Here is a 22,043-nt window from a genome sequence, read left to right as displayed (position 1 = left end):
TTGTCTTACTGAATGTCACTTGATTGCCCTTCACAAGGTATTGCGTTTTGCACAAATTGAAGGTTTGTTGCAGTCCCGTATCGAACATGTCTATTGGCACCGTTTTTCCAGCCGCCTCTGCTCACTTTGTGTCTCTGCACCACATTTTGCTAATTTAAAACAATTTCACTTTTATTATTCTATTTTTGATGGTGATCTGTGATCAGCGCTCTTTGATGTCACTATGATAACTGTTTTGGGGGCGCCATGAACTGCGCCCATGTGGGACAGCAAACTTAATCAGTAAACGTGTGTGTTCTGACTACTCTACCGACTGGCTGTTCCCCCATCTCTCGCCCTCTCTCAGGCTTCCCTGTTCCCTGAGACACAACAATAATTTCAATTCCCTGAAGTTAGGCCAACTAATACCCCTATAGTTGCCTCCAAGTGAAAGGAAGAATGGCATGTCTCTCCTTTTAAATCAGCAGCAGAAATGGTGACGCACAGTGTGGAAGACCTGTTAAAAGCTGAGAGGGGCCAGAGGCTGGAGCCAGCTAGCCAAGTTGCAAATGCAAAGGAAAAGTTCTTGAAATTAAAAGTGCTACTCCAGTGAACACACGAAGGATAAGAAAGCAGAACAGCCTCATTGCTGATACGGAGAAAGGCCTAGCGGTCTGGATAGAAGATCCAACCAGCCACAACATTCCCTTAAGCTAAAGCCTAATCTGGAGCAAGGTAACTTTCTTCAGTAAAGGCTGAGGGAGGTGAGGAAGCTGCAGAAGAAACATTTGAGGCCGGGTTGACTCATGGCGTTTAAGCGAAGAAGCCGTCTCCGTAACATAAAAGTGAAGCAGTGATGATGTAGAAGCTGCAGCAGGTTATCCTGAAGATCTAGCTAAGGTAATTCGTGAAGGGGGCCATGCTAAATGACAGATTTGTCCATATACCGGAAACAGTCTTCTATTGGAAGAAGACACCACTTAGGACTTTCCTAGTTACAGAGGTCAGTGCCTGGCTTCAAAGCTTCAAAGGAGAAGCTGACCCTCTTGTTAGGGGCTAACGCGGCTGGTGACTTTCAGTTGAAGCCACTGCGCATTTACTATACCCAAACTCGTAGAGCTCTTAAGAATTACGCTGAATTTACCTGTGCTCTATAAATGGAACAACAAAGATGTTTGGTCAAGAACATCTGTTCACAACAGGGTTTACTGAATGGTTTATGTCTACTGTGGAGACCTCCTGCTCAGGAAAAAGATCCCTTCAAAAATATCACTGCTCACTGACAGTACCCCTGATCACCCAACAGCTCTGATGGAGATGCATGAGACTAATGCTGTTTTCATAGCTGCTAACGCTACATCTATTCCGCAGCCCATAAATCCAGGAGTCATTTCTGACTCTCCATTCTTATTATTTAGGTAATACATTTGTAAGGCTGTGGCTGCCACTGATAGTGATTTCTCTGATGGATCTGGGCAAAATAAATTGAAAAATTTCCAGAAAGAATTCACCATTCTAGATGCCATTAAGAATACTTGTGATTCATGGGGAGAGGTCAAGATTGCAACATTCACAGGCGTTTGGAAGAAGTTGACTCCAGCACCCAGGGATGACTTTGAGGGGCTCAGGACTGGTGTGGAGGAAGTAACTGCCGACGTGGCGGAAAGAGCGAGAGAACCGGAATCTGAAGTGGAGCCTGAAGCTGGGACTGAATGGCTGCGATCTCATGATGAGACTGTCTTGGATGAGAAGTTGCTTTTTAGGAATGAGCAAAGAGAGCGATTTCTTGAGGTGGTATCTACCGGTGAAGATGCTGTGAAGATTGTTTACATGACGACAAAAGATTTAGACTGTTGCATAAACTTGGTGATAAGGCAAAGGCAGAATGTGAGAGGACTGACTTCAGTTTTGACAGAAGTTCTGCTGTGGGTAAAAGGCTATCAAACGCATCGCATGCTACAGAGAAATCGTTCATGAAAGGAAGAGCACATCAATGCAGCAAACTTCGTTGTTGTCTTAATTTAAGAAAGTGCCACAGCCACCCAGCCTTCAGCAACCACCACCCTGATCAGTCAGTGGCCACCAACACAGAGGCAAGAGCCTCCACCAGCAAGAAGATTAGGATTCTGAAAGGTCAGGTGACGGTTAGGATTTTTTTACCAAAGTTTAAAAAAAAAAAATTTTTTTTTAACGTTTATTTATTTTTGAGACAGAGAGAGACAGAGCATGAACAGGGGAGGGTCAGAGAGAGGGAGACACAGAATCTGAAACAGGCTCCACGCTCTTGAGCTGTCAGCACAGAGCCCGACGCGGGGCTCGAACTCACGGGCCGCGAGACCATGACCTGAGCTGAAGTCGGCCGCTTAACTGACTGAGCCATCCAGGCACCCCACCAAAGTTTTTTTTTTTTTAATTAAGGTATGTACATTATTTTTTTAGACATAATGCTACTGCACATTTAATACACTGCAATATGGTGGAAACTTCACTTTTATATGCACTGGGAAACCAACAAAAGTCATTTGACTCGCTTTATTGCTACATTCACCAAACCTGCAATATCTCTGAGGTATGCCTGTATTCCTTGAGTGAGGCACTGTGGGAGAACATATTGCTGGGGTTCCCTGGAAGGAAAGCTAATATTCAACCTGCACGTATTGGTATGGTGGTTCTAGGCTTTTACTAGCCATTCTCCATTGTGATGGGGTAAAGCACCTGTTCTGATTGGCTGGTGTCAATGCCATACTGATTGTTAAATGTTCAAAATAACAACCTTGCCTGGAACAGTGGTCTTCTTTGGAGCCTATTTTTTTTCCTCCAAGACAATTCCATTTTAAATACATTTGTATCCTTTACATCATTAGAGTGTCTCCTAAATTAGATGAAAGCTGTTGACCTTCTTTCTGTTCATTATAAGCAAGATGATGTGACATTGTAAGAAAGTAGCAGTTTGGGTGTGGGTACAGTATAACTCCAAAGGGTTAGGAGGCTAGCCCGTGACTGTTCATGACAGCTGTGATGACACCTGTCAACCCCATAACAGGGAGGGCCCATTGGTCGCCAGACGGGAGCAGAAACCACTGGAAGAACGCAGGTGTCCCTGCCATCACCCACACAACACTTCTACAAAACCACCCGAATTGGTGAGAGCTGACTTGTTTTCCTACCTCCCAACCTTGAGACCCCTACTTCCTTCTTTCTCGGCCTTGAGGAGGTAGCAGATAGTCTTAGATCTTGCTTTTCTCCTATTTGGTGAGTCTTAGAAGGAAAACAGTCGGCTTTTATCTGCTTTTGGGACTAGAACATCAGATTTTTACCCATCTGATGTAATACCGAACGTCCGTGCATCGAGTGCCTACCAGGCCTCAGATATTGTAAAGGTACTTGACACACAGGATTTCATTTAGCCCTCACCTTAATCCAGTGAGGCAGGCACTATTGTTCCCAGGTTGCAGAGGAGTCTGAGGCATGACCAAGGATACAAATCCAGGCCTGCTGCTTCATGGCACCCTCTGTCCTAAAGGAGCTTACAGTTGGTTGTGAAAACGAGTCACACCTATAGAGCTATAAGGTGAAACAAAGTACGGCAATATTTGTCAAAGCTTGATCCCTTAGTTTTAGGTAAAAAAATTGTTATGAACCTCCAATGTTGATTTACTTTTATAAATGACTTAAATATGCCCAAATCTAAATCTCGCGTAAACTCCTTATACTGCTAATATTTTGATGCCTCTCCTTATAGACACACATGTATTTGGGGGCTTATTTTATATTTGTATTATGATTTTTTTTTGTTTCTCACATATCAGCATTTTCCTATGTCAGTAACAAAATTTTAAAAGTTGATATGTTTTCATTTGTGCACCAATATAGGGATTGCACCATATATTCAACCATTCCCCTATAGTTGGGCATTTAGGTTTCTGATTTGTGCCATTAGAAAGCCCACTGTAATGTGCCATTTTTGTACATGAACCGTTGGCTGTCTTTCTCATTATTTCCTTGGAGTTAATACTCAGGAGTGAAATTACCGGGTCAAAGGGCACAAACATTTTTAAGGCTTTTAAACATATCTCCAGGAAGGTTGTACTAATATGTTTGCATCTGATATTGAAGGATCACTTTGAGGCCTAGGAGGCGTAAGAAGTAAGTGGCATTTGAACAAGAACTTCAAGGGTGGGCATAGCTCCCACCAGTGCAGGTGGGTGGAGGTGTTTCGGGGGGGAGATACCATCGCCAGACTCAAGGGACAGAATACAAGGCGCCTGGGGGAAGGGTGAACATTCTGATTTAGTTAGTGCTCTGTCAGCCATTTTATGTATTGAGCACACTAGAATGTTAAAATTCTGAGAACATAAAATGCTCAAAATATGAAACAACTCGGCAATAATGTTAAGATAGTCACCACTGTGGTATAATGTTGTCTAAATGTGCAAAAGCATCACCATTATTGTACCATTTCTTGCTCCCCTTGGCTCTGTGTTTCGAATAGAACTATCTGACAATGTCACTGTGGTCTCAAATATTATCAGGACAATGTTCTAGAAGGCACGCTGTGTTTGGTGTTGGCATGGAGCCACACTGGGTCGCTACTGTCATTCATCACCTGACCATTCAGCCCTGTGCTCCCCTTGATAGCCTTCCCACGGTGGTATCATGTTGTGGTTAAGAGAAGTGAAGAAGAAGAGAAACCAGACTGCCTGGGTTCCAATTCCAGCTCTACCATTGATTGTTAGTGTGGCCTTATGCAAAGTACTTAACCTTTGTGCCTCAATTTCTTCCACTGTAAAATGGAGTTGATGTTATCTACCTTTATAGATTATCTGGAGGATTAAATGAGTTAATAAACATAAAGCATGTGAAACAATGCTGTGCACAGAGTGAGGACTTCTTTTTTTAATTAAAAATATTTTTTTTATGTTTTATCTATTTTTGAGAGCAATAGAGACAGAGCATGAGCAAAGGAGGAGCAGAGAGAGAGGGAGACACAGAATCCGAAGCAGTCTCCAGGCTCCGAGCTGTCAGCACAGAGCCCGACGCGGGGCTCGAACTCACGAACCGTGAGATCATGACATGCCAAAGTCGGACACGTAACCGACTAAGCCACCGAGGCGCCCCCAGAGTGAGTACTTCTGATAACTGTTAGCTTTTGTGATTTATTATATTAGCCTCAGTTTGGCCCACTGGCTAGGATTTGGCAACACACATATATAAAAGGTTTACAGCCAAGTGGGATGCTGTGGCCTTCCATCTCCTGAGACCCAGAGGACTGGAAACTGTGTCCTTCCCAACTCAGCCCACAGCTACAATAAACAGCTATGTGTCAAAGGTGAAATGTTTTTATTTGAGTCCATCACAGAGGTTGAATAGAGTCTCATGACATTCATCCGTATAAAATATCGTAACAATGGCTGCAGGCATAAATAAGAATTACTCTAGCTATGCTAAATATTTTATAACGCAGAGTCCTTTTTGTTGATTACAAATAAGCATATGAAGTTAAGGTGCAGAAATTTTTCCACTTTGATTTCAGCAGTTTCTAAAAATTGAATTATAAAATTAAGGACACATAAAAATGATGCTTTTTTAAATGGAACCAGCCACCTTGAAAAATATCCTGAAAAACATGGTTAAAACTTTTTAATACTTCACAAGATAAGAAAATAAAAATGTTGCTTGTTGGCCTGACTTTCCGGGACCTAGACCCTCCGGGAACTGATGGCCTCGGTGAAGTAATGTGACAAGTCACGGTGATGTTGTCTCAGACACAAAATCACTCTTGGTTTTGGTCCGTAACAGAGACAGGATTCCCTCATTGCTGGATGACTTGAAAAGAAGCCTTTGCTTTCATTATGCATTTGGCCTCACAATCTTCATTGACAAATAGTTCTGAAAAGGAAACAAAAATGTTAAAAAATGTATATATTTTAAGTCAGGGCTTCTCAACATTGGCACTACCAACATTTAGAACTCCGTGATTCTTTATTGCTGGGGACTGTCCTGTGCATCGCAAGATGTGCAGCTTTCCTGGCCTCTGTCTGCCTGATGCCAGGGGCACGCAGGCACCCCTAGGTGTGACAACCAAAATGCCTCCAGACATTGCCAAACATCCTCCTGAGGGCAAAATTGCCCCCAGTTGGGAACCACTTGTTTAAGTCAATAAAATCTAAATCAGTAAAAATAACTGAGGAGTTTTTTTTAAATGGTCAAGACAGATTGGACTACTTATAACTAGAAAATAGTGTGTGTGCATTAACAAACAGAAAGTATTATACTGGGAAAAAATAGAGACTTAAAATCTCTGCTGTTGGGGTTGTGACTATGCCACCCTACACAAAAACAGCTGTATTATTACTAATATGAATCGAAGTAAGGGTCTTTAAATGCCTGGACTATCCCTTCTCCACTTGGCAAAATGGGCTTAAATGCCCCCTCCTTGGTGAAACCATCCTCAGCAATGAGGTCCTATGATAATCTGTTCATATGTCCATAATAGCTTGCCTTTCATAGTAATTGACTTGCTCCTATGTCTGCTTGTCCTCAGGCCATGAACTGCTCATGGGCAGAAATCATGCCTTGGTCATCTCGACATCCCAATTCCCAGCCTATAGTAGATGTTCAATAAATTCCTTGAATGAAAGAATGGAGGTACTACTTCTGGGCACACTGGCAAACCTCCCATTTAGACTCCCATTTATGACTGAGGTGGTTAAGGAAAACTTAAGGGACAGGTTATGTGATGCAGGCCTTAAAGAACAAATAAGAAAGTTTCGATAGACACGACACAGGCAAGCGAATAGCATTGGCAAAGGCATCCTGTCAGGTAAGGGCAATACCTGCTGGGGGTTGGGGGAACTAGCTAGTTTGAGTGAAGTTCAAGATTAGTGTAGACCTACAATGAGCCCATACTGGGGGGAATCTGTGAATGCTAGGATAAGGAGTTAGCCTACAGGATGGTTTGGACCAAGGAAGTGTGAAGGCAGGAAGATCAGTCAGAAATGCTGGCTATTGTCCTGGTACATACTGCTAAAGGTCTGAGGGGTTTCTCCTAGAATTCTTGAAACCAAAAGTTTTTTCTTCCAACCAGGAAGTTCTGCCTGTAATTATGAAACCCTAAGAATGTCATGCTTATCACAACACGCATTACTGCAAAATTTCCACATGTTGAAGGGCTGCGACACCACAACCACAAAGTAGGTCAGTCTGCTGAAGAGCAACCAAGGCCAGACCCAAGTTGGATGACAGACTGTGATTCACACACAAAACGCCAAGATGAGAGCCCAAGGACTCGCACCGGTAAGGAGTACAGGAGCACGGCCACGAAGAGCAGCAGGATCAGCAGGATCAGCAGGCCGATGATGACCCACTTAAATCGGCGCCACACGATGAACTTCATGGTCTTACACGGGTTGGTGAACCACAGGAAGGAGGTTTCTGGCCGGCTGCATTGCAAAGAAATGGTTTTACCTACCCAGTTCAGGTGGGACAGGAATTTTACCTCAGAACCTAACACAGTTTAGAGAATAATTAATAACATTTATAAAGTCAAGAAAAGATATTATTCCCCTTAGTTGGCTGAGAAAGATTCTTTAACATTTTATAGCCTCCTAAGATGCTGAAGATACTCTGCACTTTGGTTTTGTGGGAAGGGACAAGGGTTAAAATGAAGCCAGATCACCAGGCTCTTCCATCCCCCACCCCCATTAAGTACAAAATTAAGACAACAGTGAATCCAGTCCATTAAGCGCATTGGAAGGGGGGCTTTTCAGACTGCAGGTGTTTGGGGATCAGACGTTGTGAAGAACAAAGAGGGCCTCTCACTTTGGTGGGTCCAGCTTGGGGTTCATGTTGGGTTCATCCCGTCCCTTCCCGGCTGGCCTCTCGTCTGCCTCCTTCTCATTGAGGATTTCCAACGTCATCTCCACTTTCCCCTTCAGTAAAGCAGAACAGGTTAAACACATGACATCACGTTTCACAAATATTTTCACTTCAACCCAAGGAGTATTCCCTGAGCAATGATTTTTATTCTTGTAAAACAATCCTTAGATTGCCTTAAATTTTCCCCAAGAGATTTCATCGCATTTCCTCTTCCATGTGTTTCTGAACCGACTCCTTGTGGGAAACTGAGAGGAAAAATTGCTTTCCCTCCCCCCAGTCCCTGCTTTTCATTCTCTGTACCCCATCATCTAACTCTCTCATAGCCATCTCCTTGCCTTCTCACACACTACCCTTCGTAATTTTACTTGGACCCAGATTAACCTAAATACTGCTGATACCAATATCTAATACTTCTTGAGCATTAACTGTAGGCTCCCAGAGAGTCTGCATGCTTCCTGCTTAACCATGGTAGCCCCACTGCTTGGAGCAGGGCTGACACTTCATGGGTACTCGATGCACACTAGCTGAATATATGAATGAATGAGTGAACGAATGAATGCTGCCTTCGTGTTTATACGGGTTCCTAAATGATGCACTGGATGCTGTTTAAGCCTTCTACGTGGATGAGCTCATGTAAGGCTCACAGCAACCCTATACAGCAGGTACTGCTATTTCCTTCATGTGCACCCAAGTACACTGAAGCCGAAAGACGTCTAGAAAGTTGCCCAGTTTTATGGCCAGGCTCGTAATGGGCTTTCTAGGACCCCAGAACGCCCACTTGGTCACGGCAGCCTAAGAACCCCCAACCCCGGCACTTGGTTAGGGGGTGGAGCCAAATGACTCCTATGCTAATGAGTCGGACAAAATGAGGTGTCTGCCCGCAGCAAGTTGCTACATCTCTCCAAGCCCGTTTTGGGGGCTTTTGTTTTTGTTTTACTTAGTTCAGCAATATTTTTTATTCTTTTGTTTGATAAAGAAAACTTAAAAAAAAATTTTTTTTAAATTTTTTTTTTTTAACGTTTATTTACTTTTGAGACAGAGAGAGACAGAGCATGAACAGGGGAGGGGCAGAGAGAGAGGGAGACACAGAATCTGAAACAGGCTCCAGGCTCTGAGCTGTCAGCACAGAGCCCGACGCGGGGCTCGAACTCACGGACCGTGAGATCATGACCTGAGCCGAAGTCGGGCACTTAACCGACCAAGCCACCCAAGCGCCCCTGAAAATTTTTAACTGAAGTATAATTGACCTATAATATTATATCCAAGCCTGTTTTTTAAATCTACAATTTGGAGATAATGTCTAGAACGAAATGAGATTCTGTGTAAATTACTCTGTAGAAAACAGATAAGTGGTTTCCTGGGCCAGGGGTGGAGGGGATAGTAGGCTGCAAAGGGCACAAAGAAACTTCTGGAGCAGTGGGAATGTTCTGGATCCTTGATTCTGGTGGTGGCTTCTTAAGTGTCTGTATCAGTCAAAACACATGGAATTGTGCACTCTAAATGGGTGTGGTTGATTTTATGTAAATTATACCTCAAAGTTATTTTTAAAAACAAGATTTGAGCATAAAGCAGTCACTTAGCATGTTGTCCGGCTCATCATCAGTGATCTAAAATGTTAGCTGTTACAAGAATGACAATAATACATGATGAAATAGGTAGTTTTTGGTGACATGGCATGGTAACCCAGACTTCTGCTTCTCTACCACAATCTATCTTGAATTCTCCAAATTGTAAGTTACAGCCTTCTTGTTCAGTGGATGTCAGGGCTTCCTGCTTCTTCCACCTTTTTAAAATTTACTTTTTTTTAAACAAGAGTTTGAGTTTGAAGTGCCCTTTCCTGCACTGAATTGTACTGGAACTCTGGATAAATTAGCCTTCTCAGGGAAGGAGGGTCCTAAAGAAATATGGTGCAACCACTTGGGCTCTCAGCTTTCTACCATTCCAATCCCCCCACTTTCCACGCAACCCCAAACATACACTCACGGCATCTACCACCTTCTCTTGTAATCCCAGTACAAACCATTCCTGTAGCTTAAAGCCCCATCAATGTAACACTTCTTTATCTGGAGTAAGTCGATTGATAGAGGGCAAAGCCTGAATGATGAAAGAAATAAATGACCCCGAACTGGGAAATACTCATACAGCCATCACACGGGAGCCATCTTTATCCGCAAAGCATGGCCACCATCCCTTCATGGACTTCTGCTCAAACAGTGAGGCAGTTTTTGCTTTAAGGGGGTTCATGGCTTTGAGGTCTGGAACCATGTCCAAATTGCATTTCTCTGATGATTTTGCTGGAATGATGGTGTGGTGCAAATCAAGTTCCAGGAAACCTAGCCAAGGAAACAATTAAATCCACATAAGCTTCCACGGATCAGCCGTTGTTCACAAGTGAACACGATGTTCTTGTCGGAGGAGAGGCACACAATGATCTTGAGCAGGTGATGGGTGAGTTAGAGAAAGGGATCCTGGTGGACATTTAAAATTCCTTCCAGATAGGATGGAAAGTGGTAGAGAAATGTCTACCCACCACTCTGCATCTCACAGAGGTTGACACGGTTTATTTCTCAAAGACACAAACATAAACTGAGCTCTTCTACAAGCTCAAAATAATTAAACATTTATAGACTAGACTAGACTAGACATCCACTGAACGCAAATTTGAAATTTGCTCATAGTGGTCTCAAGCTGCCCTGAACAGAGGCACTGTGAGTGGTCAGGCTCCTTGTGCTGGTTTAGGAGTCCTACCTTGCTGACAGGTGAACACTGAAGCTTTACCTTCAACTCAGTGGGGAGTGTAAATTGTTTGGGGGAAGGGCCAGAGAACCCCAGGGAAGGCAAAAGACTGTATTTAAAGAGGGGGAGGAGAAAACAGAGCTGGCCAACCAGGCAGACCCTGGGCCTGGGAAAGTAGAAATCAGAAGAGCATTATGTACTGGGGGTGGGGGTGGGGGGCATGTGTGCCAAGAAAGGGAACACATGTACTGGGGGTGGTGGTGGGGGGATTGTTTAGTAAGTGCCTTTAACCACAGAGGAGGATGGACCTGGGGGAAGGAACAATGGCTGATGACATTAGGGAACCTCAGTAATCTTGGAGAGCAGCATGGAGGAGGGAGCCAATTCCGAGGTGCTGAGGAGGTAGAGTGGGTAGTTTGGACGTGGAGGGAGGGGTGTGGGATCCCCTTGTGAAGACAGGATTTGTGTCTTCATGGCAAGACAGGAACTGGTGCAAGAGCCTCCTTAGGGGCCCTTGAGAGTAGATGGGGCCTGCAGAAAAGGGTGACGTTCACTGCACGAAATTCTCGGAGGACCTGGGACAGAAGACAGGCAGCCCACACCACCCAGGGGACATGCAGGCAGTGAGTGTGCCCCAACCCTTAATTACCCACAGTATTGGAGATTTGAATAATTGATTCTAAATTTTAATTGATTTCACTAAATCAAAGTAAAATTTCTTAGAGAAAAGTATCCAAATGTAAGTCCTACCCAAATAGTCATCCAGAGAAAACTTGTCATTATCCCATATCTGAATGATCAGCCTGGGTGGGACCCGAAATTCAGTTTGGTCAATACTCCAGAAATGCTCCTAAAATGACAAGATAAACAGAAAAACCAAATGACACCACTGAACTCTGAAACCTTCCCTTTGGGCCCCTCGAGACCCCAGCATCAGGGCATGGGGCTTTTTTCTCTCCTTTGCATCCCACCTCTAACACCCCTTTCCCTTGCCCTCACCCCTCTACCCCATGGTATGGAGGGCGGCTGGTCTCTCCCGGAAGTCTCAAGGCCACCAGCTGGGTGACAAAAAGGTTGCCCCAGGCAATCCCCAAACAGAAGGTTTCCTGCCTGCCATGTTCCTATCAGCGTGACTTCCTGCTGCCATTCCTGGGGTTTGGGGAGTGATTATTTCTGCTTCCCCACCCCGAGACCACTATGGCCAGCTCGGACTAACAGCCAGGCTGTCCGAAGCCAGCCCACAATATCACCCACTGGGGTGTCACATTTGCTCAGTGACCTTCTTCCCACCCCATGTGGGTATCTGAGCACATCATTTCACATGATGGTGAGGAGACTGGGACCCGGCTTTCTCCCTTTTCTCAGTGTAGGTTTAAAATGTCCTGGGGCGCCTGGGTGGCTCAGTCGGTTGGGCGTCCGACTTCGGCTCAGGTCACGATCTTGCGGTCCGTGAGTTCAAGCCCCGCGTCGGGCTCTGGGCTGATGGCTCAGAGCCTGGAGCCTGCTTCCGAGTCTGTGTCTCCCTCTCTCTCTGCCCCTCCCCCGTTCATGCTCTGTCTCCTCTGTCTCAAAGATAAATAAATGTTAAAAAAAAAAAAAAAAATGTCCTGACATTTTTGGCTTTTGACAATACTGCTGTTTGTTACACGCTGCGGTCAACCAAGACCCCCGGATTCCTCGTTCTAAAGCTGGGTGGAGGGAGGACTGGGTAAGGGTCCTCTAAGTTCTCACCTCTGGTCTCTGCCTCTGCCCAAACAGTATTAGCCAACCACAATAACACCTCCACAGCCTAATCACACCTACGTAATGGGAATCCCCCAGTGATTCATGAATTCGAAGAAAGATGGTTGGATTGTTTCTTGTTTTTCAGATGACATTCCATGAATGTTGCCCTTTGCAGGGCTCAGGGGGCCTGGCTCTGAGGGGCTAGGAAGCTCGTCCTGGCCCCACTGACTGTCCTGTGTGGGGTCAGGCTCCAGGTGACACTCAGGGCGCTGAGGGGTCTAGCAGTAGACGTGGGTAAGTAAGAAAGGCCTGCTTGACCCTAAGTCCCTCCCCTTCTCGCCAGTCTGCCTCACCATCTGGAAGTGTGCAGGATTTGACATCTGGTTGAACCAGGAGGTCTCTAGACAGTGCCCTTTGAAGGCATTTCTCTCACTAGGCACAGAAAAACGCTCCCCACAGTGTCAGCACTGAGCAGGGCCAGCAGAGGGACGGGTCTGGTTATATGGGACAGATGCATTTTGATCAGGTGTGGGGAGAGAAGGTGAGCAGGCAGAACTAGGAAAAGTTTATAGAATGTGGGGGACAGGAATGGGACAGGGGACCCATAAAAGACATCTGTTATTATTGCCTGCCCAGACCTCAGGCCTCCTTTTTGGAGAAAAAAAAAAAAGCATCCAGATTTTCCTTGGGGACTGTCCTGCAGTTTGGGAAGAACTAACTCCATTCCTAACCCCAGAACCAGTCAGAGCACTGCATCCCCAGGCCACGTTGGTTGGTTCAGGGATGGGAACGTGACCCCAAACAGGCAGAGGCACTGAGGCCCAATTCCAGAACTCTGGTTGGCGCCAATTGGGGATTAGTTCTTCTCTTTCTGCTGAGGTTTCTGGGAGGGCAGGAGGTGGCTGGGGCTGCTGGCAGCCATCTTGCCTCCACCAGAGAAGGAGGGCCACAGGAGAGGACAGAGAGAGAGGGGTGGAGAAAGTGAGAACGATTTCTAAAGACATCAGTTCAACTTGGGATCCAGGCATTCCTAAGCCAGCCATCCCTGGACGTTTTAGTAATGTGAACCAATAAATCAGTTTTTTTGGTATAAGCCAGTTTGAGTTGAGTTCTGTAACTAGAGTCTTATCAACCACGAGGGCCCTGAACCCTCAGGGAAGTGCTTCTGAGGGAGGTAAAACAGATGCTGAGTTTTAATAAAGAAGGTAAAAGGAAAATTTCACCTACTTAAAATTTTTTTAATGTTTATTTACTTTGAGAGAGAGAGACAGCAGAGAGTAAGCGGGGGAGGGGTAGAGAGGGAGACAGAATCTGAAGCAGGCTCCAGGCTCTGAGCTGTCAGCACAGAGCCTTCCACGGGTCCCAAACCCATGAACTGTGAGATCATGACCTGAGCCGAAGTCGGATGCTTAACTGACTGAGCCTCCCAGGCACCCCTAAATTTCACCTACTTTAATATTTCACCTGTTTGGTTAGCGAGTCAAACAGTTCTGTTTATCGTGGGAAGAAATCAGTCTCCCTGTGATATAAAAACACACTTAGGTGGTTGCCTATATTAATACGAGACCCCCGGATCTACCCTTTACTAGATCTTTCACCCTGCTGCCAACATGTTAGGGAAGGACAGTTGTGTTCCGGATACTTCCTAATTGCACAAATAGCTGTCCTAGCTTTGTGAGCCTGGGCAAGTATCTGCACCTCTGTGGGTCCCAGGTTCCCCATCTGTATCACGAGAGAGCTGGACCCATGACCCCTAAGGGGCTGAGCAGCTCCTACATGCCCTGTATCTGTCCATGACACCCACTTCCCATGTGCCTATTTCAGAACTCACTTTTTTAGCAATGATACAGAGTTGTTCAGCTGGCAGGTAGTCAAACGGGAAAACAAATCTCCAGTTAAAATTCCCTTCACCATCCAAGGACCTGTAATGGACATCTGTTTTCTGTTTGTTTTCTTCACTGCCAGGAATCCAGCTGAAAAGCAGAAGCAAACAGACTTAGCTTCACGGGATTGACAGGTAATCTAGCCACAAAACTCTGCAGTGATTAAGGAAGTGAAGGGCAGAAGAAATTAATGCACTTTTCTTGGGCGGGTTCCAGTTATCTGCGGAGCTGGGGGTGATTTATTAAGGGGAGGCGCTCTGTTGCATCCAACACAGGTTGTAGCCAAATAAAATATAATTCCCCTAAAACCAAAAGCAGGAAACCCTTTAGACTTCAGTTAACAGGGATAAGGTGACATTTTCTGGAAAATATCAACAACTTCTATTTTGGGAACCCTGAGGCTTGCTGGCTATGCTGCTGGTCTTTATAACTATAACTCATCAGTGTCTGTCATCACTGCTGATAGGCTTAATGAATATGAGTTAGTTCAAAATTTTAGCATTTCCTCTTCCATATTTCATTTAAGCAAACAAAACAGGCATGACTCAAGTAATCTTACAGCTTCCTTTTTTTATTATTCTTAAATGCACTATGATCACATTAACAAGACTAGCAAGGGAGATGTAAGCCAAGTTATTTCCATCTGCATATCTACGAAAATTCACTTCCATAAACAATTTAACATCTTAACTTTTGACATTGGAAAAGTTTCCTTTGCCTTGTGCCTGGCATGTAGTAGGTCCAGTGAAGGAATAAATGAATGAATGAATAAATGAATGAATGAACACATGAGGGAGGAAACTGTTGTCATATCTGTCGGCTGTTGGGAGGGTGTGTGTTTTAGGAACCATGGGAATGTTGGAGGTTAGCCTGGTAACAGGGTAGAATGCATGGTTCTGCACGCTGATGGCACCTAGAATCACAGTGGAATCGACTGTGCAGTTTTTAAAAAATACTGATGCCTGGACCCCACAGATAGAGATTCTCAGTAGGAGGCAGGCCTGGCTATGAAATCTGCCACTTCACTTTCTGGGCTTCATCTCCCATCTGTAAAATGTGGTTAACAATCTGTGCTCCCTTCACTTGGTCGACATGGGGACAGAAGGAAAGATCATGGCTTAGAAGGGCCAGAACGGGAAGAGGGATATCCTTAACTGTGTTACGGATCATCTGCTGTGAACCAGTACTAATTAGCATGCCTTGTTTTATTCTTCCCAACAATTGCATAACTATCTCCATTTTTACAGATGAGGAAACTGAGGTTCAGAGAGAATAGATAACTTCCACAAGGTCATACGGCCAGCAACAGACAGAATTAAGTCTTAATTAAGAATTATGAAGCCTTTGTTGGTCTGACTCCAAAGTCCAGGCCTGTCACTCTGCCTCAAAGGACCATGGAGACTAGAAGGTCACGTAAGGTCACGTGCTAACATTAGATCCTATTATTAGTAGTGGTATTACTAATATCATTCAACTACAATAGTTGTAGTTTTTGCTAGTTAATTAACTGACTAGCTAGATGAGTTGAAAGATTCCTCTTTTTCACTTTTAAGGTTTTAAATTAACTTGCTGAACAGAGTCCACACTCTTTGGCTGGGATGTCAATGGCTTCGCTTCCTGGTAACATCCTGAAAGTGCTCCTGTCTTCCTTCCCCAGACCGCTTACCCTCTGAAGCTCTTCCCGCTCTTTTTTTTTTCCTGAATCTTTTCACATTTAGTTTTTTTAAAAAAAATTTTTTAACGTTTATTATTATTATTTTTTTTTTTTTTTATTTTTGAGACAGAGAGAGACAGAGCATGAACGAGGGAGGGTCAGAGAGAGAGAGAGACACAGAATCTGAAACAGGCTCCAGGCTCGGAGCTGTCAGCACAGAGGCCCACGCGGGGCTTGATCTCACGGACCGTGAGATCATGACCTGAGCCGAAGTTGGACGCTTAACCGACGGAGCCACCCAGGTGCCCCTCACATTTAGTTTTAAATAGGAATCTTTTCACATTTTTTACTTTAAAACAAGTTGAACTACTCCATGTATTTGTGTGCATATGCGTATAACTTTGTGTGTAACACCCACATGTGCACAGTGCTAGGCATGCTATTTACACATAATTCATCTTTTCACATATAGTATTTGGATTTGAATTGCAAATAGGACATGGTACTTTTGGTTGTGCTTTTATTCTTTGATTAGAAGAGTTTTCTCTCAGTCCAGTATTACCTGAGTTTGTTTCCGTGATTTGAGAAAACGTAATGCTTATGATAGTCAAATAAATTTGCATATATATAATTAGCTAGGATTAGTTTTCCTTGGGGAATGGTAATAAGTTTCTGAAATGAGAAAGAATAATGAAGAACTTGATGAAACATTCCTTGTTTACAGTGAGCCCAAATGATAGTAATTATGTCTTCAACAAAGTTTTGACTGAGGGCCACTTGGGATCATAAGGGAAACTTTGTTATCACTTTATGAATGCATTAAATTTCAACAAATCTTATCTTTCACATATCAAAGAACCAAGCCTGGTCTATGTGGAATAGTAGTAATACTAGCTAACACTTACACAGTGTGATAGTTCATTTTTTGTGTCAGTGTGACTGGTCACAGGGTGCCCAGACTAAACGTTATTCTGAGTGTGTCTGTGAGGGTGTTTCTGCATGAGGTAGAATCTGAATTGGTGGACTCGGTGAAGTAGATTTCCCTCCCCCGTGTGGGTGGGCCTTGTGCAATCTGTTGAGGGCCTGAAGAGAGCAAAAGGCAGAGGAAGGACTCATCCTGAACTATACCACGGGCTTTGCTGGGTCTCCAGCTTACGGATGGCAGAATCACTTCTTAGCCTCCATTATCATGTACGCCAATTCCTAATTATAAATCCCTCTCTCTGCCTCCCCCTCCTCCCTCTATACACACACACACTCACTCTCTCTTGCTCTCTACTTGTTCTGTTTCTCTGGAGAACCCTAAGACACCCAGTGTTTACTATCTGCCAGACACTGTCCTAAATGCTTTGAATAACTCAATGTTCTGAATATCCCAGAGCAGTGGGTTCTATCATTATCTGCCTTTTACGATGGGAAACAGTGAGTTTACTAACTTGCCCAGCTGGTAGGAAAAGTACCAGGATTTCAATCCAGGTAGTTTGGCTCCAGAGTCTGGCATTTTAATCATCTATGCCATTCTGTACTCAACATCTTTGATCCAGGGCATAACATGAAACTAACATCAACATGGACTATTTGGAATTGAACGATACGAGTAACAGAATCATGAACAGCTATGACACTTCACATGTTAGACGCAGGCATCCCATAAATGCTGGTAGAATCAATGATTTTTTTGGAAATACGCTAATGTTTCCTCTTTCCCATGGACTTTAGCTGCTGGTAGTAAAATATATACAAAGTGAAATTTAACAAGCCTTACTTGTGTTTCTAGGGCTAGTTACTCAAGGTATCAAAAAGGAATAAAAATGAACTGACTAAAAAGAATGACTAAAGAGCTGACTAAAAGAATGACTAAAAGGAAATAATAAGTCGGCTTAATAAACTTAACCCATTTTCTTAAAAGAGAAATGTAGAACTGTTTTTCAGTTCCTATAGTTTACTAGATTGCTCATAAACAAGATCCACAGAGATTCCTCTTCTCTTTCTGTTCTCTCTCCCTTTGTCCTGCTGGAGTTTCCTGAGCAGATTGCATTAATGGAATAGAAGAACTTCAAATAACCAAGGATCCTAGAATGGACACCTTTCATAATGATGACTCATGAAGGAGAGCATCTGTTTCGTTCCTTGAGTCTGTCAGAGACAAACTAGCATGCTAAACTTACCCTTTGACATAGATGTCACTCATTTCCTCTCCTGTGATGCTTTTTTCATCCAAGAGAACGTCCTTGGTATTCCAGATGATCACACGCAGGTAGTACCTGAAAGGAGCACATTTTGAAGGTGATTTTGCACCCAGACCCCAGTCCGATAGAGCAGGGTCTCATAGTTACTTACTTTTTGGCTTTCCGGGGGGTGATGTTGAAAGGAGGGCCCGGTGGTCCCAAACTCTTGGGGAAAACATCCACCCACATCTGAAGTTTCCCCTAAATCATTTAAAAATGAAAAGAGAAATTAAGTTATATGATGAGCAGTGAAGCCTATAGCTTTCTTTCATGTTTTCTAGGTGAAACTGTTTCTTTGGGCCTGCTAACTATTAGTCCATATGGAAGGCAAAAAGAGTAGAGTAGGAGAGCGAACCAAGATAAATCATCTATCTTCAATGGCATTTAGGGCACCCACTTCCCACTCTCACCAGAAACCTCTGATGACTGCATGCACCCACTCTATCATCGTCTGAGTGTTCCCTGGTTAATGAAGGGGCTTCATATCACTAACACCTCCCCCCCACCCCACACATGCTCACATACCCTCTTACAATGACTTAAAGTTGAGTCCCTCACTCAGAACTCTATTCATCACATTGCCTACTTGCTATCAATCCCAGTTTTGTAACATCCAAGGGTTTCTCCACTTATCTCCAGATAGAAAATCAAAATAATGTAAAATGGTATTTAATTTGTTAAAGAAGGACTTGCAACGTGGCACGTTCAGAGTAAAGACCCAAACAATGACAAGAACATTACTGTTGCCCAAAGTTGAGGACTCCCTGCTATTGGCTGGCTAGTGCCCACCACCTGGGAGGAGGCTCGCAAGAAGGGGGAGGCTGAAAGCCCAACTGATCCTTGTGGTGCCATCTTGGTGAGGTCCCAAGCAGGTCTTCCCCTGCCACAGACCAGGTCCATCTATCTGACTAGAATGTTCTTCCAGATGGGCTAGGGGTGCCATTAACAAACTATATCAACCCCATGAAGCAACTTAAATTTCACAAACTGATTTCAGATGTTTTCTTGACTCTGCCTTCAGACTGGTCTATAAGAAGTTTACCAAGGAAACTAGATTGGCTTCCTAATACGCTATGATCAAAATGACTTAACTGGAACTCTTAAAAAGGATATATTTTCCTACAATCCTGGATCTCTTCTAACTAACCTCTAGGGTTCAAGGTTCTATAATACATCAAGCATGATGCAGAACATGAGGCATTTGGGTGTCTCCTAAGACCCAGCTATAGTCTGTCCAGTTTGGTAGGTAAAAGGGATTGAGGGAGGGGTGTAGGGGAGATGTGGATTGTAATTTGTAATTACAAATTTGTAATTTCTTAAGACTTTATTTAAGGTGTGGGAGGAGAGAGAAGAGGAGGAATGGGCTCTTTGGGGGAAGGAATAATAAGAAAAGGAAGAAATGAAATTGTAGAACAGAATAAAAGCAAGAAGTGAGTGACAAACTAGTAAGCCCAGGGCACCTGAGGCCACTGTTTATAGATAAGCTCATCCACAGTTGTGTGGGGTCAACATGATTTGCATCCATTAGATTAATATTTCTTAAAGTGTGATTTCCTGGCCACCTGCATTAGAACCCCTCCAGGTACTTGTTAAAACTCAGATTCCAGCCACCCCAGACCTACTGAATCCAAATCTCTCAGGCACATCCCAGGAGGCTTCCTTGTAACAAGCTTCCACCCGGATCATTCTGTCATTTGCCATGTCTCTCCTGGTTTCTCTGGAAACTGTTCCCCAGCTGCTGGAAACTAATTCTCCCCCATCATTATGCATGTGGTCCTGTGATGAGCCATCTTGTGCACTGAGCCCAGCTTCCTCCCTGGCAATTTGGTCTCAGAGAGTACTGCCTCACCCAAGTAGGGCCAAGTACAGTGCTTCCCCAGACCTCACCTGCTTGGCTGCAGCTGAGTAGTCCAGTGGTGGAGAGTTGGGCCAAGTTGGGGCAACCAATCCTTTCCACATTTGGAAGTAGATTGGGGCTACATTCTAACATGAAAACCTTAGAAACTCTTTACAATATTCCGATTCATAGGAAGGGGATCACAGGAAGTGCACAGAACAACAGAAACTCAGAGAGAGAAACAGGTAAGAGACAGGGAGAGATCCTGAGCTGTAGTCACCCTCCTGTCTGGATTTAGTGAGCTACCTGGAAATTCTGACAATTTATTTCCCCTTTGGGATAAAGCTAATCTGAGTTGCCCTTCTATTTCTTGTGTATCTAAAAGTGTCCGAAAGAGATAAAAGAGGCAAATCTGTGTCAGCTGTTGCCACTGCGTTTGGGATGCGGAGGATGGGTCTTCAGACGGAGCGTTCTTTTACCTGGGAAATGTTCGGCTGGAAGGTGCTATGCAAAGTCCTCGTTTCCACGTGCTCAGGGACCAGTCCCTGAGTCCTGAGGATGTGAAGGGCAAGACGCTCGTCGGGGGCCCCCAGGTGCTGGTGCAGAATTTTGTTGGCCTCTGGAATAGAAAGTGGCATTGAAAACAGTTGCCCTGACGGGCATGTATCCCTTCCAACCAGACTCTGCAAACTGGACAGGCAGGGCCAGTGTGTGAACTTTTGATTTGTGAAGGAGTCATTGATAGTAATAGCTCTTGACCATGGGCCCTACCCCAACCAGTCTCACACCTGACCTGTGGGCTGCCAACACCAAAGGGGCCAGAACATACCAGAATGTGTAAGTAAGAGCAGCCTGTATCTACTTTTCTGGCAGAGGCTCACAGCCAGATTCTGTTTCCCAGCCTCCCTTGCAGTTAGGTGTGGACACACAACCTAGTTTGGCTAGAATGTAACACAGGTAGAAGTGACACGTGTGTCACTTCTAGATGGGGCACAATAAAGCCCTCTCGTGAAAGATACTCTATGTGCGGTTGCCTTTTGGATGCAGAAGAAACAGCAACCTTAGGTGCCCGCGTTGAAGAATGGCAGAGCTGCAAAACGCCAAGGGCTTGTTGCCTATCGGAATACCTGTTGTGAATTTCTGAGAAGTAAACTTCTATTGTGTTAAGCCGCCGACATTTGGAAGTTTAATTGTTATAGCAGCTAGCATTACTGTGGCATTTTAAAAACAGCCCTCAAATTCTCTGACACTTCTCCCATGAGAGGTTGGGTCTATGTCCTCTTCCTTTGAGTCCGGGAGACATATCTGACCACTAAAGTGTGGAGAAAGAATGCTGTGCGACTTCTCAGGCTGGGCATACAAGGCCACGTGACATGTGGTTGGTCCACTTGGGATGCTTGCTTTGAGGGAAGCCATCTGCCCTGGAACGAGCATGAGTATCTAGAGATTGCCCTTCTGGAAAGGCCTGAGTAGGTGCTCTGATCATTAGCCCCAGTCAAGAGCCAGCATCAACTGCCAGCCATGTGTGCGAGCCACCTTGGACATCCAGCTCCGTAGAGCCTGGATGCCTGTCGCCTGGCCCCTCCCCCGACACGCGACAGCAGCCAAGCACATGAGGTACTCAGGTGAGAACTGCCCAGTGGGTGAGCCTGTCCTGACCTGCAAAACTGGGAGCAAAACAAAATGGACATTTTTCAGCTGCTAAGTTTTGGGGTGATTTGTTAGGTAACAATAGTAATTGGAATGATCGTTGTGACTGAGACAGTTTTGGGGGGAGTTGTTTGATTATCTGGGGGTACTCTTAACTGTGAGGCCACGTTGCTTGCCAGTTAATTCCTTATCCCTTTTGCAGAAGTCCTCTTCAAATGGGAAGACAAAGCATAGTTTCTTGCAATGTCAGGAATAAACAGTGCAGGATCAGGAAGGCACCTTCACTCCCGTGTGTCTTTATTCAGCCTTCTCCGGGTATCCTGTGCACCCTTCAAGGCAAGCTCCACTGCCACCCCCTCTGGGAAGCCCTCCCTCCCTGCAACACCGTGAATAATGCCACAGCTCTTATGCTCTATTAAGCTTATTTCAGGCTTTGTCATGGCGCAGCTAGCTGGCTATGTGTCAGGACTGAT

The 22,043-nt window shown here is 44.5% G+C and overlaps 1 protein-coding gene and 1 long non-coding RNA gene across 4 annotated transcripts in view; one reads left to right on the top strand and one right to left on the bottom strand.

The window, feature by feature from the left end:
• Positions 1–2,494: 2,494 nt before the first annotated feature.
• On the top strand, positions 2,495–7,882 carry LOC144613180 (uncharacterized). The gene is made up of 2 exons (XR_013550530.2): positions 2,495–5,101; positions 7,067–7,882. It is a non-coding gene; the product is annotated as an uncharacterized LOC144613180 (long non-coding RNA).
• Positions 5,303–22,043, bottom strand: part of MYOF (myoferlin) — a 154,013-nt gene continuing 137,272 nt past the window's right edge. For all 3 annotated transcript variants that reach the window (XM_060642008.3, XM_060642009.3, XM_060642010.3), the window contains 9 exons: positions 20,400–20,539; positions 18,196–18,284; positions 18,024–18,119; positions 14,150–14,291; positions 11,344–11,443; positions 10,000–10,190; positions 7,801–7,910; positions 7,274–7,421; positions 5,303–5,868 (listed from right to left, as the gene is read on the bottom strand). In XM_060642008.3, the coding sequence (XP_060497991.2) occupies positions 5,830–5,868; positions 7,274–7,421; positions 7,801–7,910; positions 10,000–10,190; positions 11,344–11,443; positions 14,150–14,291; positions 18,024–18,119; positions 18,196–18,284; positions 20,400–20,539 (1,055 nt within the window). In that variant the 3' untranslated portion in view covers positions 5,303–5,829. The remainder of the gene's footprint in view (positions 5,869–7,273; positions 7,422–7,800; positions 7,911–9,999; positions 10,191–11,343; positions 11,444–14,149; positions 14,292–18,023; positions 18,120–18,195; positions 18,285–20,399; positions 20,540–22,043) is intronic.

This window comes from Panthera onca, chromosome D2 (assembly GCF_046562875.1).
Source record: "Panthera onca isolate mPanOnc1 chromosome D2, mPanOnc1 haplotype 2, whole genome shotgun sequence".
Classification (NCBI taxonomy): domain Eukaryota; kingdom Metazoa; phylum Chordata; class Mammalia; order Carnivora; family Felidae; genus Panthera; species Panthera onca.
Note: the sequence above shows the minus strand (reverse complement) of the source record. Positions and strands in the feature narration are given on the sequence as shown.